Below are 15,356 nucleotides of genomic sequence, written 5' to 3'. Positions count from 1 at the left end.
ACACACACACACACTCACCTGTAACACACACACACCTATTCTGTCCTACACAAACACTCGTCCCCCACTCTTGAACCGATGACCCTGTTCCTTAGTGACGGTTCAGTGAGAGGGGGCTCGGAGACAGGGGCGCGGAGCACCAACCAATCACCTCAGTCGGTGGGGAGCAGTGGGATGGACAGCGGTGTGGACAGCTACGCTGACCAGCTGGGAGACATGCCCAACGTCGCCATCTCCCTGTGTGGAGGTCTCACTGACAACAGAGAGATCACAAAAGGTACTGGCCGTTTAACACATGGGCTGCATCTCAATACTGTCAGCTTTGACTTACTGGTATAACTGGATATTGTAGCTCCATCTACTTGCTGTCATTGTTTTCACCTATCCAGCCCTCTCCTGTCTGTGTGTCTCTATAGAACAGTTATATTAACCCTCTCCTGTCTGTGTGTCTCTATAGAACAGTTATATTAACCCTCTCCTGTCTGTGTGTCTCTATAGAACAGTTATATTAACCCTCTCCTGTCTGTGTGTCTCTATAGAACAGTTATATTAACCCTCTCCTGTCTGTGTGCCTCTATAGAACAGTTATATTAACCCTCTCCTGTCTGTGTGTCTCTATAGAACAGTTATATTAACCCTCTCCTGTCTGTGTGTCTCTATAGAACAGTTATATTAACCCTCTCCTGTCTGTGTGTCTCTATAGAACAGTTATATTAACCCTCTCCTGTCTGTGTGTCTCTATAGAACAGTTATATTAACCCTCTCCTGTCTGTGTGTCTCTATAGAACAGTTATATTAACCCTCTCCTGTCTGTGTGTCTCTATAGAACAGTTATATTAACCCTCTCCTGTCTGTGTGTCTCTATAGAACAGTTATATTAACCCTCTCCTGTCTGTGTGTCTCTATAGAACAGTTATATTAACCCTCTCCTGTCTGTGTCTCTATAGAACAGTTATATTAACCCTCTCCTGTCTGTGTGTCTCTATAGAACAGTTATATTAACCCTCTCCTGTCTGTGTGTCTCTATAGAACAGTTATATTAACCCTCTCCTGTCTGTGTGTCTCTATAGAACAGTTATATTAACCCTCTCCTGTCTGTGTGTCTCTATAGAACAGTTATATTAACCCTCTCCTGTCTGTGTGTCTCTATAGAACAGTTATATTAACCCTCTCCTGTCTGTGTGTCTCTATAGAACAGTTATATTAACCCTCTCCTGTCTGTGTGTCTCTATAGAACAGTTATATTAACCCTCTCCTGTCTGTGTGTCTCTATAGAACAGTTATATTAACCCTCTCCTGTCTGTGTGTCTCTATAGAACAGTTATAACCCTCTCCTGTCTGTGTGTCTCTATAGAACAGTTATATTAACCCTCTCCTGTCTGTGTGTCTCTATAGAACAGTTATATTAACCCTCTCCTGTCTGTGTGTCCTAGAACAGTTATATTAACCCTCTCTGTCTGTGTGTCTCTATAGAACAGTTATATTAACCCTCTCCTGTCTGTGTGTCTCTATAGAACAGTTATATTAACCCTCTCCTGTCTGTGTGTCTCTATAGAACAGTTATATTAACCCTCTCCTGTCTGTGTGTCTCTAGAACAGTCTGTCTGTGTCTCTATAGAACAGTTATATTAACCCTCTCCTGTCTGTGTGTCTCTATAGAACAGTTATATTAACCCTCTCCCTGTCTGTGTGTCTCTATAGAACAGTTATATTAACCCTCTCCTGTCTGTGTGTCTCTATAGAACAGTTATATTAACCCTCTCCTGTCTGTGTGTCTCTATAGAACAGTTATATTAACCCTCTCCTGTCTGTGTGTCTCTATAGAACAGTTATATTAACCCTCTCCTGTCTGTGTGTCTCTATAGAACAGTTATATTAACCCTCTCCTGTCTGTGTGTCTCTATAGAACAGTTATATTAACCCTCTCCTGTCTGTGTGTCTCTATAGAACAGTTATATTAACCCTCTCCTGTCTGTGTGTCTCTATAGAACAGTTATATTAACCCTCTCCTGTCTGTGTGTCTCTATAGAACAGTTATATTAACCCTCTCCTGTCTGTGTGTCTCTATAGAACAGTTATATTAACCCTCTCCTGTCTGTGTGTCTCTATAGAACAGTTATATTAACCCTCTCCTGTCTGTGTGTCTCTATAGAACAGTTATATTAACCCTCCCTGTCTGTGTCTCTATAGAACAGTCTGTGTGTCTCTATAGAACAGTTATATTAACCCTCTCCTGTCTGTGTGTCTCTATAGAACAGTTATATTAACCCTCTCCTGTCTGTGTGTCTCTATAGAACAGTTATATTAACCCTCTCCTGTCTGTGTGTCTCTATAGAACAGTTATATTAACCCTCTCTCCTGTCTGTGTGTCTCTATAGAACAGTTATATTAACCCTCTCCTGTCTGTGTGTCTCTATAGAACAGTTATATTAACCCTCTCCTGTCTGTGTGTCTCTATAGAACAGTTATATTAACCCTCTCCTGTCTGTGTGCCTCTATAGAACAGTTATATTAACCCTCTCCTGTCTGTGTGTCTCTATAGAACAGTTATATTAACCCTCTCCTGTCTGTGTGTCTCTATAGAACAGTTATAACCCTCTCCTGTCTGTGTGCCTCTATAGAACAGTTATATTAACCCTCTCCTGTCTGTGTGTCTCTATAGAACAGTTATATTAACCCTCTCCTGTCTGTGTGTCTCTATAGAACAGTTATATTAACCCTCTCCTGTCTGTGTGTCTCTATAGAACAGTTATATTAACCTGTCTGTGTGTCTCCTGTCTGTCTGTGTGTCTCTATAGAACAGTTATATTAACCTGTCTGTGTCTCTTGTCTGTGTGTCTCTATAGAACAGTTATATTAACCCTCTCCTGTCTGTGTGTCTCTATAGAACAGTTATATTAACCCTCTCCTGTCTGTGTGTCTCTATAGAACAGTTATATTAACCCTCTCCTGTCTGTGTGTCTCTATAGAACAGTTATATTAACCCTCTCCTGTCTGTGTGTCTCTATAGAACAGTTATATTAACAGTTATATTAACCCTCTCCTGTCTGTGTGTCTCTACAGAACAGTTATATTAACCCTCTCCTGTCTGTGTGTCTCTATAGAACAGTTATATTAACCCTCTCCTGTCTGTGTGTCTCTATAGAACAGTTATATTAACCCTCTCCTGTCTGTGTGTCTCTATAGAACAGTTATATTAACCCTCCCCTGTCTGTGTGTCTCTATAGAACAGTTATATTAACCCTCTCCTGTCTGTGTGCCTCTATAGAACAGTTATATTAACCCTCCCCTGTCTGTGTGCCTCTATAGAACAGTTATATTAACCCTCTTCTGTCTGTGTGCCTCTATAGAACAGTTATATTAACCCTCTCCTGTCTGTGTGTCTCTATAGAACAGTTATATTAACCCTCTCCTGTCTGTGTGTCTCTATAGAACAGTTATATTAACCCTCTCCTGTCTGTGTGTCTCTATAGAACAGTTATATTAACCCTCTCCTGTCTGTGTGTCTCTACAGAACAGTTATATTAACCCTCTCCTGTCTGTGTGTCTCTATAGAACAGTTATATTAACCCTCTCCTGTCTGTGTGTCTCTATAGAACAGTTATATTAACCCTCTCCTGTCTGTGTGTCTCTATAGAACAGTTATATTAACCCTCTCCTGTCTGTGTGTCTCTATAGAACAGTTATATTAACCCTCCCTGTCTGTGTGTCTCTATAGAACAGTTATATTAACCCTCTCCTGTCTGTGTGTCTCTATAGAACAGTTATATTAACCCTCTCCTGTCTGTGTGTCTCTATAGAACAGTTATATTAACCCTCTCCTGTCTGTGTGTCTCTATAGAACAGTTATATTAACCCTCTCCTGTCTGTGTGTCTCTACAGAACAGTTATATTAACCCTCTCCTGTCGGTGTGCCTCTACAGAACAGTTATATTAACCCTCTCCTGTCTGTGTGTCTCTTTAGAACAGTTATATTAACCCTCTCCTGTCTGTGTGCCTCTATAGAACAGTTATATTAACCCTCTCCTGTCTGTGTGTCTCTATAGAACAGTTATATTAACCCTCTCCTGTCTGTGTGTCTCTATAGAACAGTTATATTAACCCTCTCCTGTCTGCGTGTCTCTATAGAACAGTTATATTAACCCTCTCCTGTCTGTGTGTCTCTATAGAACAGTTATATTAACCCTCTCCTGTCTGTGTGTCTCTATAGAACAGTTATATTAACCCTCTCCTGTCTGTGTGCCTCTATAGAACAGTTATATTAACCCTCTCCTGTCTGTGTGTCTCTATAGAACAGTTATATTAACCCTCTCCTGTCTGTGTGTCTCTATAGAACAGTTATATTAACCCTCTCCTGTCTGTGTGTCTCTACAGAACAGTTCCAGGAGAGAGCCATCTCTTACCAGCAGTTCACTGAAAACCCCTCCATCATCGACGATCCCAACCTGGTGGTCAAGATTGGAACCAAGTACGTAAAATACTTCTAACTAACCTTTAACCTCATAGCAGTAAAGATGTGATCGTTCCCGATTAATCCGGAATTCCTGCTTTTCTGACGTAGTCCTCCGTATATCATTGAATCTGACCCATCCACATCCATCCAGATGTTCTATGTTGTCCTGATCTGATTGGAGAAGTATGTATGTACTGTATACTACCGATAAAAAATGAACTGCAGACACTAAAGATACAACAGTGATCTTATGTTTGTGTCTGTTCTCCTCCAGGTACTACAACTGGACCACCGCAGCCCCTCTCATGCTGGCTATGCAGGTGTATCAGAAGCCCCTGCCAATGGTAAAACCTCAGTAACATTAGCAACATGCTATTAGCATAGCATCTAGGCTACTCGACTTGGTGATGAGACTGTGTGCTAATGTCAAATAGTGTGCTACATTTGGGTACCTGAGTGGTTTTACCTGAGAGGTTTAAAACGCAAATCATTTTGCAATGTAAAGAGAGAAGTCCAACTGTAACCCTTCTAGCTAAATCTGGTTCTGCGTCTGGCTTCACGTGTTTTGTTTTTGTCTGAATTCTTCTGTCTTCTGTCTCGCTTTGGACTTCCTGTACACTAAAAAGCGTTCTCCTGAACCACGTCTCCTCCTAACACTTGAGTCTTTCTTCCCCCTTTGTTTTTCCCTTTTCTAATTTGTTCTCCCTCCATCTCACCTCCCATTTGGCCCTGTCTTGTGTGTCTTCAGCACTCCTGCCTGAGTTATGTGTACTCTGCCTTTGGCCTCTTCTCCTACTGTTTACCCAGTCTGTTTGGCTCCAGCCCTGTGGGTCCCTTTGGTTTCAGCTGTCTGTCTGTCTGTCTGTCTGTCTGTCTGTCTGTCTGTCTGTCTGTCTGTCTGTCTGTCTGTCTGTCTGTCCCTCTACTTCTCTCTCTCCCAGTCTCTGTGTTTCCCTCCCTCTTGCTGCCTCTCTTCCTTAGATCGCCATCATCCAGTCACACGGACACACTTGCTTCACGTTTTTTGCGTTTGGGTTTTTGTATCTCTGTGTTTTTTGTGTTTTAGTGGTTTTGTTGAGTTGGGTTTTTGGTCAGGAACTGTGTGCGTTTGCTTCAGGCCACGGTGGAGAACATCATGAAGGAGAAGATGCCCAAGAAAGGAGGCCGCTGGTGGTTCTCATGGCGCAGCAGGAACAGCGACTCCAAATCGGTACACACACACACACACACACACACACACAACACACACACCTCTGTAACACACACCTCTGTAACACACATACCTCCTGAACACACTTCCATAACCATTTGGGAACCTCCGCAGAAGTTACAATGCTGGACACCACTTGCCTTTTTGACTAGTGCTAGTGTGTCCTGGCTGTTGTATGAGTGTGTGACTGGTTGTCTGTCCCCAGGACTCAGTGTCTGAGATAGGAGTTGGAGACGGGGGAGAGACCTCTCTCAGCATGGCTTCAGTCAATGGGTAATGACACTTCTCTAACACCAGAACAGTTTACGATATATGTGCAATATGAATTAACTATGTTGAGTACACATTTATATACCTTAGTTTGCATATCCTTGAAGAAAGTACACAACAGGGGGTGGTTTCATGGACACAGATTAAGCCTAATCCTGGACTAAAAAGAATTTTAATTCATTTGAATCCAGGAAACCGCCCCTAGAGGTTTATAGGCTATTTTTTAAAATATTTCTTTTAATATTCTGTTCAAATAATCAGACATTATAGCTGAACTGTTGTTGTATCTGTTGATGTAACACAGAATGAAGGAGGAGTCTTCCTCCAGCGATGAGGAACACAGACCGTCCAATCAGGACTCAGAATCCTGCCAGCCCGAGCCTCTTCTCACGCCTGGTAGTGTCTTCTACAGGAAGACCCTCAGACTGACCCCAGAGCAGCTGGTGAGAGACTCAACACTGTTCCCCTAACCTCTGTTAAGCTAACTTCTGATCTCAGAACTGCTGGTGAGAAACACAATACTTCTCACATCTTTTGATGGGGTGATGTTGAACTGTGTTTTCTCAGGCAAGTCTTCAGTTGAACCAATCAGTAGCAGGGTTAATTACAATTTTGCATATTAACGCTGGAGTGATAAATTATCAGATGGTCATGTGCAGGTAGAGATACTGGTGTGCAAAAGAGCAGAAAAGTAAATAAATAAAAACATTATGGGGATGAGGTAGGTAAATTGGGTGGGCTATTTACCGATGGACTATGTACAGCTGCAGCGATCGGTTAGTTGCTCAGATAGCAGATGTTTGAAGTTGGTGAGGGAGATAAAAGTCTCCAACTTCAGCTATTTTTGCAATTCTTTCCAGTCACAGGCAGCAGAGAACTGGAAGGAAAGGCGGCCAAATGAGGTGTTGGCTTTAGGGATGATCAGTGAGATACACTTGCTGGAGCGCGTGCTACGGATGGGTGTTGCCATCGTGACCAGTGAACTGAGATAAGGCGGAGCTTTACCTAGCATGGACTTGTAGATGACCTGGAGCCAGTGGGTCTGGCGGCGAATATGTAGCGAGGGCCAGCCGACTAGAGCATACAGGTCGCAGTGGTGGGTGGTATAAGGTGCTTTAGTAACAAAACGGATGGCACTGTGATAAACTGCATCCAGTTTGCTGAGTAGAGTATTGGAAGCTACTTTGTAGATGACATCGCCGAAGTCGAGGATCGGTAGGATAGTCAGTTTTACTAGGGTAAGTTTGGCGGCGTGAGTGAAGGAGGCTTTGTTGCGGAATAGAAAGCCGACTCCAGATTTGATTTTAGATTGGAGATGTTTGATATGAGTCTGGAAGGAGAGTTTACAGTCTAGCCAGACACCTAGGTACTTATAGATGTCTACATATTATAGGTCGGAACCATCCAGGGTGGTGATGCTAGTCGGGCGTGCGGGTACAGGCAGCGAACGGTTGAAAAGCATGCATTTGGTTTTACTAGCGTTTAAGAGCAGTTGGAGGCCACGGAAGGAGTGTTGTATGGCATTGAAGCTCGTTTGGAGGTTAGATAGCACAGTGTCCAGGGAAGGGCCAGAAGTATACAGAATGGTGTCGTCTGCGTTGAGGTGGATCAGGGAATCGCCCGCAGCAAGAGCAACATCATTGATATATACAGAGAAAAGAGTCGGCCCGAGAATTGAACCCTGTGTCACCCCCATAGAGACTGCCAGAGGACCGGACAACATGCCCTCCGATTTGACACACTGAACTCTGTCTGCAAAGTAGTTGGTGAACCAGGCAATGCAGTCATTAGAAAAACCGAGGCTACTGAGTCTGCCGATAAGAATATGGTGATTGACAGAGTCGAAAGCCTTGGCCAGGTCGATGAAGACGGCTGCACAGTACTGTCTTTTATCGATGGCGGTTATGATATCGTTTAGTACCTTGTGCGTGTCTGAGGTGCACCGGCGACCGGGGGAGGGAGTTGTTGGCCGAGGTTGGAGTAGCCAGGAGGAAGGCATGGCCAGCCATTGAGAAATGCTTGTTGGAGTTTTCGATTATCATGGATTTATCGGTAGTGACCGTGTTACCTAGCCTCAGTGCAGTGGGCAGCTGGGAGGAGGTGCTCTTGTTCTCCATGGACTTTACAGTGTCCCAGAAATGTTTGGAGTTAGAGCTACAGGATGCAAATTTCTGCTTGAAGAAGCTGGCCTTTGCTTTCCTGACTGACTGCGTGTATTGGTTCCTGACTTCCCTGAACAGTTGCATATCACGGAGACGATGCTATTGCGATGCTATTGCAGTCCGCCACAGGATGTTTTTGTGCTGGTCGAGGGCAGTCAGGTCTGGAGTGAACCAAGGGCTATATCTGTTCTTAGTTCTGCATTTTTTTTGAACGGAGCATGCTTATCTAAGATGGTGAGGAAGTTACTTTTAAAGAATGACCAGGCATCCTCAACTGACTGGATGAGGTCAATATCCTTCCAGGATACCCGGGCCAGGTCGATTAGAAAGGTCTGCTCGCAGAAGTGTTTTAGGGAGTGTTTGACAGTAATGAGGGGTGGTCGTTTGACTGCGGACCCGTAGCGGATACAGGCAATGAGGCAGTGATCGCTGAGATCCTGGTTGAAGACAGCAGAGGTGTCTTTGGAGGGCCAGTTGGTCAGGATAACGTCTATGAGGGTGCCCTTGTTTACAGATTTAGGGTTGTACCTGGTGGGTTCCTTGATGATTTGTGTGAGATTGAGGGCATCTAGCTTAGATTGTAGGACTGCCGGGGTGTTAAGCATATCCCAGTTTAGGTCACCTAACAGAACAAACTCTGAAGCTAGATGGGGGGCGATCAATTCACAAATGGTGTCCAGGGCACAGCTGGGAGCTGACGGGGGTCAACATGCGGCAACAGTGAGAGACTTATTTCTGGAGAGAGTAATTTTAAAAATCAGTAGTTCGAACTGTTTGGGTATGCACCTGGAAAGTATGACATTATTTTGCAGGCTATCTCTGCAGTAGACTGCAACTCCTCCCCCTTTGGCAGTTCAATCTTGACGGAAAATGTTATATTTGGGTATGGAAATCTCCGAATTTTTGGTGGCCTTCCTAAGCCAGGATTCAGACACGGCAAGGACATCAGGGTTGGCAGAGTCAACAAAAAACATGGCGGCCTTCATCGTTTACATAAAAATATGTATTCTTACCTAATGCATTTCCTCTCTTCTTTAAACACTTTAGCAAGAGGCATATAGCATCTCTGCAAACAAAAGATTCCTTCAGGTGTTGACAACTTGAACGCACTGAAGTGGGAGGTCGAAAGACTTCCTAGTCGGGATCTCAGAGTTTGCCGAGTTGTCTTGAACGCACCATTAGAGTTAGTAGAGGGTGTATGGGTAATGTAGTCTTTCTGTCCTCAGGCCAGTCTTCAGTTGAAGGAGGGTCCTAATGAGGTGGTGTTCAGTGTGACCACTCAGTACCAGGGCACCTGTCGCTGCCAGGGCACCATCTATCTCTGGAGCTGGGACGACAAGATTGTCATCTCAGACATTGACGGCACCATCACCAGGTAAGTGTGTGTGTGTGTGTGTGTGTGTGTGTGTGTGTGTGTGTGTGTGTGTGTGTGTGTGTGTGTGTGTGTGTGTGTGTGTGTGTGTGTGTGTGTGTGTGTATTGGCAGTTGTATGTGATCACGTTATATCTGTTAATGATAGTCTAATTACATGTGGCGAGCACCATCCTCTTTTTCAGATCTGACACCCTGGGCCACATCCTGCCAACGCTGGGCAAAGATTGGACCCACCAGGGCATTGCCCGCCTCTTCCACCGAGTCAGCCAGTGAGTCTCACACAACAGGAGTTACATAACTATAGGTGGCCGTTAGAGTTATGAAACAGGGCTCACATTCAGAATATGCCTCAGTGTAAGATGAGTGAATCATGTCAGCTTTAATCGTGGTGTTTGGCTTTAGTACGTTGCACCATCCTGAAAGCAGCCATTTAGTTGAACTCCTGTCTCCTCCATCTCTCTTAGGACTTACTAGGAGAGTTTAAAAAAATGTAATCTCTCCCTCCCTCTCTCTCTCAGGAACGGTTATAAGTTCATGTACTGCTCTGCAAGGGCCATAGGTATGGCTGATATGACGAGGGGGTATCTCCACTGGGTCAATGAGAGAGGAACCATGCTGCCTATAGGACCTGTCCTACTCAGCCCCAGCAGCCTGTTCTCAGCCCTGCACAGGTGAGGAACACACACACATCATCACCGTCAAAATAAACACAGCAGAGGCGTCAAACACAATAGAGAACAATGTACAGTACATTTTAGCAGGCGCTCTTATCCACAGCATACATTTTCATACTGGTCCCCCATGGGGATAAAACCCACAACCCTGACGTGTCGAGCACCATGCTAAACCAACTGAGCCACACGGGACCACAGTAGCTTATATAGAAGAGACATCCCTATATTATATAACGATCATTCTGACCTTCCTGTCCTGTCGTCCTTCCTGTCCTGATCTTTTCGTCCTGTCCTGTCAACCTGTGTTTCCTGTTTTGTCCTTCCTGTCCTAACCTGTCGTCCTGTCCTGTCATCCCTGCCCTATCCTTCCTGTCCTGTCTTGTCATCCCTGCCCTATCCTCCCTGTCCTGTCTTGTCATCCCTGCCCTATCCTCCCTGTCCTGTCTTGTCCTGTCCTGGCATCCCTGCCCTATCCTCCCTGTCCTGTCTTGTCCTGTCCTGGCATCCCTGCCCTATCCTCCCTGTCCTGTCTTGTCCTGTCCTGTAGGGAGGTGATAGAGAAGAAGCCTGAGAGGTTTAAGATTGAGTGTCTGACCGACGTGAAGCAGCTGTTCCACCCCAACACTGAGCCTTTCTACGCAGCCTTCGGCAACAGAGCCACGGTGAGAGCTGTTGTTCTGTTCTGTTGTGGTTGTGTATGGTTGTTTTGGATAGTACGTCAGTCATTGTTACAGTTGTTGTTGTTGTGTTGTTTAGGATGTGTATTCCTATAAGGAGGTGGGCGTTCCCCTAAACAGGATCTTCACAGTCAACCCCAAGGGAGAGCTGATACAGGAACACGCCCGGACCAACATCTCATCGTAAGTCAGACCTCTCTGTCTCTTTCTTTATCCCTCCATCTTCCTCCCTCAATGTCTCTCTCTCCCTCAGTAGCTCTGTCTGTCTCTGTCTAATGAACAATGAAAGTAAATGAAGTGAAGTAGGTTTCTGTTCCTGTTCCTTCCAGGTATGGTCGTCTGTGTGAGGTGGTGGACCACGTCTTCCCCCTGTTGATCAGAGGTCACGTCTCGGACTTCTCCTGCCCTGACACCTTCAGCCAGTTCACCTACTGGAGAGAACAGCTGCCCCAGATCCACAGCCCTGATCAGCCCCAGGTCCACAGCTCTGATCAGCCCCAGGTCCAGAGCTCTGATCAGCCCCAGGTCCAGAGCTCTGATCAGCCCCAGGTCCACAGCTCTGATCAGCCCCAGGTCCACAGCTCTGATCAGCCCCAGGTCCACAGCTCTGATCAGCCCCAGGTCCACAGCTCTGATCAGCACCAGGTCCACAGCCCTGATCAGCCCCAGGTCCACAGCCCTGATCAGCCTGAAATCCACAGCCCTGATCAGCCCCAGGTCCACAGCCCTGATCAGCCACAGATCCACAGCCCTGGTCAACCCCAGGTCCACAGCCCTGATCAGCCACAGATCCACAGCCCTGATCAACCCCAGGTCCACACTCCTGACCAGCCCTTGGTCCACACCCCTGACCAGCCCTTGGTCCACACCCCTGACCAGCCCTTGGTCCACACCCCTGACCATCCTCTGGAAATCAGCTGTGGAGACCCACTTCCACACCAGACCACCCCATAAGTGACCTGTGTGCAATCTGGGAAGGAAAGGGAGAGACACATTTATGATGATGACGGCGTGCAAATGAAAGAAGCATGTCTCTGCTCTAATGTCACACACAGACACACACATACACACACACACACGCACAGCAATGCATAAGCAGACCTTAACACACACATGGTTGCCATGTGCACACTTATGCACTAGTGGAAGTTCTCTCCGACAACAACAGGCATGTTAGCACTGAGTGGTATTTACTCACCTTTCCTATTTGTGTTCTACTCCTCAGTGTTCTGCTCTACAATACCTAGCCTACTGTTCATCAGGTGCAAAAGATGCTACTTATATACATACACTTGCAGTAGCTGCAACTCCGACAAGAAGCACCGATTCAGTCAACCTGGGGGAAATCACTGTGAGGAACAGCCTATCAACGACAGCTATTTCACCCAATTAGCATTGCCCGATTGATTCTAGCACTTTTAGTCTCCAATGTGGGTACAGTAAACCGCGATGCATGTTCGGTTGACACGTTCAGATCTGACGATCACATGAAGTGCGAATGTAATAAATGTCGAACAAAGCAGGGTTATGCTCAACTAGCGCTATTATTATAGCGCATGGCGATAATTCAGTTCGACCTCCAAACATTTGTCAATATAATCAAAACAAATGTTATTTGTCACATGCCCCCGAATACAACAGGTGTAGACCTTACCGTGAAATGCTTACTTCCAAGCCCGTAACCAACAGTGCAGTACAAGAAATAGAGTTAAGTAAAACATTGAATAAATGCGTTTTAAAGCGCGTTTCCGCTCTAGTAAGTAGCATTCTATATTCGGTTTTTATTCTTCCGTTTTTGTTGTTGTTGTCATGTTCTGTGTATGATAGATATGTTAGTGATCAACTGAACTGAAACAGGTAACCAGTGCAGCTCCACACTATTGTTAACAAGGCACAGAGGAGGGCTGTCTCTCTCGTTGATGCCTCTCGCCCATAGTCGTCAACAGTCCTTATATGGTCATGTAACCAAACACCTGAGAAAAGCCTCGCGTGAAACTGACGTTACTCTTGACAGTAAGCCGTGCAAGAAAACTCAGGTTGTCAGTTTTAGCAGTCGTCTTTGTCTTCGTTTCTCCGCCACTCCGTGGGTTTCCACGGACCGTGACACACATGTCATCAAATCAAATCAAATGGCATTTGCCACCTGTGCTGAGGTCTACACCTGTTATGTTGGGCGCATGTGACAAAAACAATTTGATTTGATTTGATGACCTGTCCGATTCTCTCTGTGTGCAGTGTCATGGTTTTGGCTAACATTAACAGGTAACATTGTGCAGACCGTAGAAAACATATTATGTCCTCTGCTTTGGTGGTCCATCATCTTAAACTCTGTGTGTAACTGCGAGATGAGAGAAACCTACAAATGTATGAACTATTTAATTAATATCACATTTTTAAGCGAGCAGCTTGTGAACGCACTTGGATTTGGGCTTTGGTTTTTATTTCACTTTAAATATTGTGTTTATGTGATTGAATCTGAATAGAGTTTTGATGTTCATTCTCAAATTTGTACATAGTGCAACCTTTTTTAGCGATCGAATTCAGAAACATTGTCAGTAAAAGTGGCTGGCTGCTGGACTACAGTAGTTTGACCTTAAGGCTAACAACATTTTTGCACTGACAGACTTATAGTGTCCACTGAAGCGAAACCATTGAGATATTCTACAGTCAACCAATCAACATTCTCCTGAATTCTAGAATCTACTACTTAGATACAAAGAACTTGGACAAACAGGTTAAATTGAACTGTCGCTCCTTGTAATTTCAGCAATTAGAATGCACAACAGCCTTGACGGTTCTGAACCTCCCCAAAGGGTTTTAAAGCACAAAGCACTAACGACATAGTCCGTCTGTCCAATCAGATCTCTGTTGTGAACAGAGGAGGTGGCAGGATGTTTCTATGGGTGGCTACCGTGGAATGTGTATCAGCATATGTATATTGTGCAATTGCCAATGTTATCCTGTGTGTAATACGGATGGATATTGAAGACGTCCTGCATTACCGGAATGAATACTAACACTGTGATACAGTATTTCTCTCTTTTTTTATTGATCATATTGATGACCACTATAAAAGCTGATTGCATCACTATGGAGGAGAGAAGGTTCCCGCCGTCCCTGTGTCATGTGCCGTGTTGATTACTTTCAACACCTTTTACATTCACTTTGGTTGAATTGACTACCAGTGGGATGGTTGAAACATCCATTTGCCATGGTTCAGGAGTATTGTGACATGGCGACTAATGTGAGATGTTGGATTTACCACCAACCGAAGAGGTGTGTTGGTATTAGGAGGATAATGGATGGATGGATGGATGAGTCAATGGAGGCACGTGATATCACTGTTGTTGTGTTTTACTCCTCCTCTGTGTCATTGTCTTCTGTTCTCCCTTTACTGTACTGTCACAAGATTTGTTCCAAGTATGTTAAAGTACTACTGTATATTCAGATGAAATGACTGTATTCTTTCTGTGAAAGATCTATATAAACAACGAGCTTGTTGCCTTACAGTATGCCGTGGCTGTCTCTACCCTCGTTAGTTTGTTTCTGAGATGTACAGAGTCAATTACTCTAGCACTGTGTCATGTTGTATAGGTTAACAATCCAGTATGAAAATAGCTATAATGGAAATAGGTTTTTCAATAAATGCAAAGTTGATTGTTGATGGATTGGATGTGTATGTCTCTCCTTTCTCCTCCCTGTAGTGAACATGATATGAAACCAGATGCAGAGAGAGCATGTGTGTAGTATTTCTTGAGTTTTAGAGTTTTTCCTGACCACATGACTGAAAAGTAACAGGACCATGATTCATTCCACTCTACAGAGCAAAACGAACACCCGTACTACCCATGTCTACCATGGTGTTGCTCCATGGCTTTGTGAAGGCTGGATAACCTACTGTCATCTAGTGGAAGATATACTTATAACACCTTTTCATATAAAGCCCATGTACAGTAATCAGCTCACCGACAGATCTGCCTGATACTCACGGGGATCACGTGAAGTTATTTTTACAATAACAATAACACAACTGATTATATTATTTAAACCAGTCTGAAGTTTAGTCAGATGAATCAAGCATTTTGCTATACACCCGCAATAACATCTGCTAAATACGTGTACGCTACCAATAAAATGTGATTTGGGATGGACCGGAGGGGCTCCAGAGAACAGAACTGCACAACAACGGTTTTACTTCCACTTATTAGTTGCCTCATCTACAACATCTGCGTGTGAGAGACGGTAGGGTAAAGTATTATTTTCTTTCAATTTGTTCAATAGTTGTCAGGGAATCAGTAGGAGATTATTTACAGACAATTATGTTTATCATTAAAAAAATCGAATACGTAAAACGTTTTTTTATTGAAGGCATTAGTCCCTGAGTGACAACTTTACTTTCCCCACTCTGTAGGCAGTGGTCTCTGCCATAGTTGATATCTCTTGGCTATGAAAATGTTTCCATCCACATGAAATGAGTAATTCTGCTTTTAAAGTATTTGATTGTGAATGATGAGAGGAGAAAAGATGACAAGACAA

General features: G+C 44.3%; 1 protein-coding gene across 5 annotated transcripts in view; it reads left to right on the top strand.

Moving 5' to 3' along the window:
• The window catches only part of lpin1a (lipin 1a), a 50,062-nt gene extending 35,574 nt beyond the window's left edge, over positions 1–14,488 (top strand). For 4 of the 5 annotated variants that reach the window (XM_029675119.2, XM_029675117.2, XM_029675116.2 and 1 more), the window contains 12 exons: positions 96–277; positions 4,375–4,468; positions 4,728–4,797; positions 5,571–5,663; positions 5,869–5,936; positions 6,238–6,376; positions 9,322–9,470; positions 9,652–9,738; positions 9,988–10,140; positions 10,691–10,805; positions 10,900–11,003; positions 11,150–14,488. In XM_029675119.2, the coding sequence (XP_029530979.2) occupies positions 96–277; positions 4,375–4,468; positions 4,728–4,797; positions 5,571–5,663; positions 5,869–5,936; positions 6,238–6,376; positions 9,322–9,470; positions 9,652–9,738; positions 9,988–10,140; positions 10,691–10,805; positions 10,900–11,003; positions 11,150–11,774 (1,879 nt within the window). In that variant the 3' untranslated portion in view covers positions 11,775–14,488. Of the gene's footprint in view, positions 1–95; positions 278–4,374; positions 4,469–4,727; positions 4,798–5,570; positions 5,664–5,868; positions 5,937–6,237; positions 6,377–9,321; positions 9,471–9,651; positions 9,739–9,987; positions 10,141–10,690; positions 10,806–10,899; positions 11,004–11,126 lie in introns of all 5 variants that reach the window. The other variant, XM_065025640.1, reaches the window with a different exon arrangement.
• Positions 14,489–15,356: the final 868 nt, after the last annotated feature.

This window comes from Oncorhynchus nerka, linkage group LG12 (genome assembly GCF_034236695.1).
Source record: "Oncorhynchus nerka isolate Pitt River linkage group LG12, Oner_Uvic_2.0, whole genome shotgun sequence".
NCBI classification, from domain to species: Eukaryota; Metazoa; Chordata; class Actinopteri; order Salmoniformes; family Salmonidae; genus Oncorhynchus; species Oncorhynchus nerka.
Note: the sequence above shows the minus strand (reverse complement) of the source record. Positions and strands in the feature narration are given on the sequence as shown.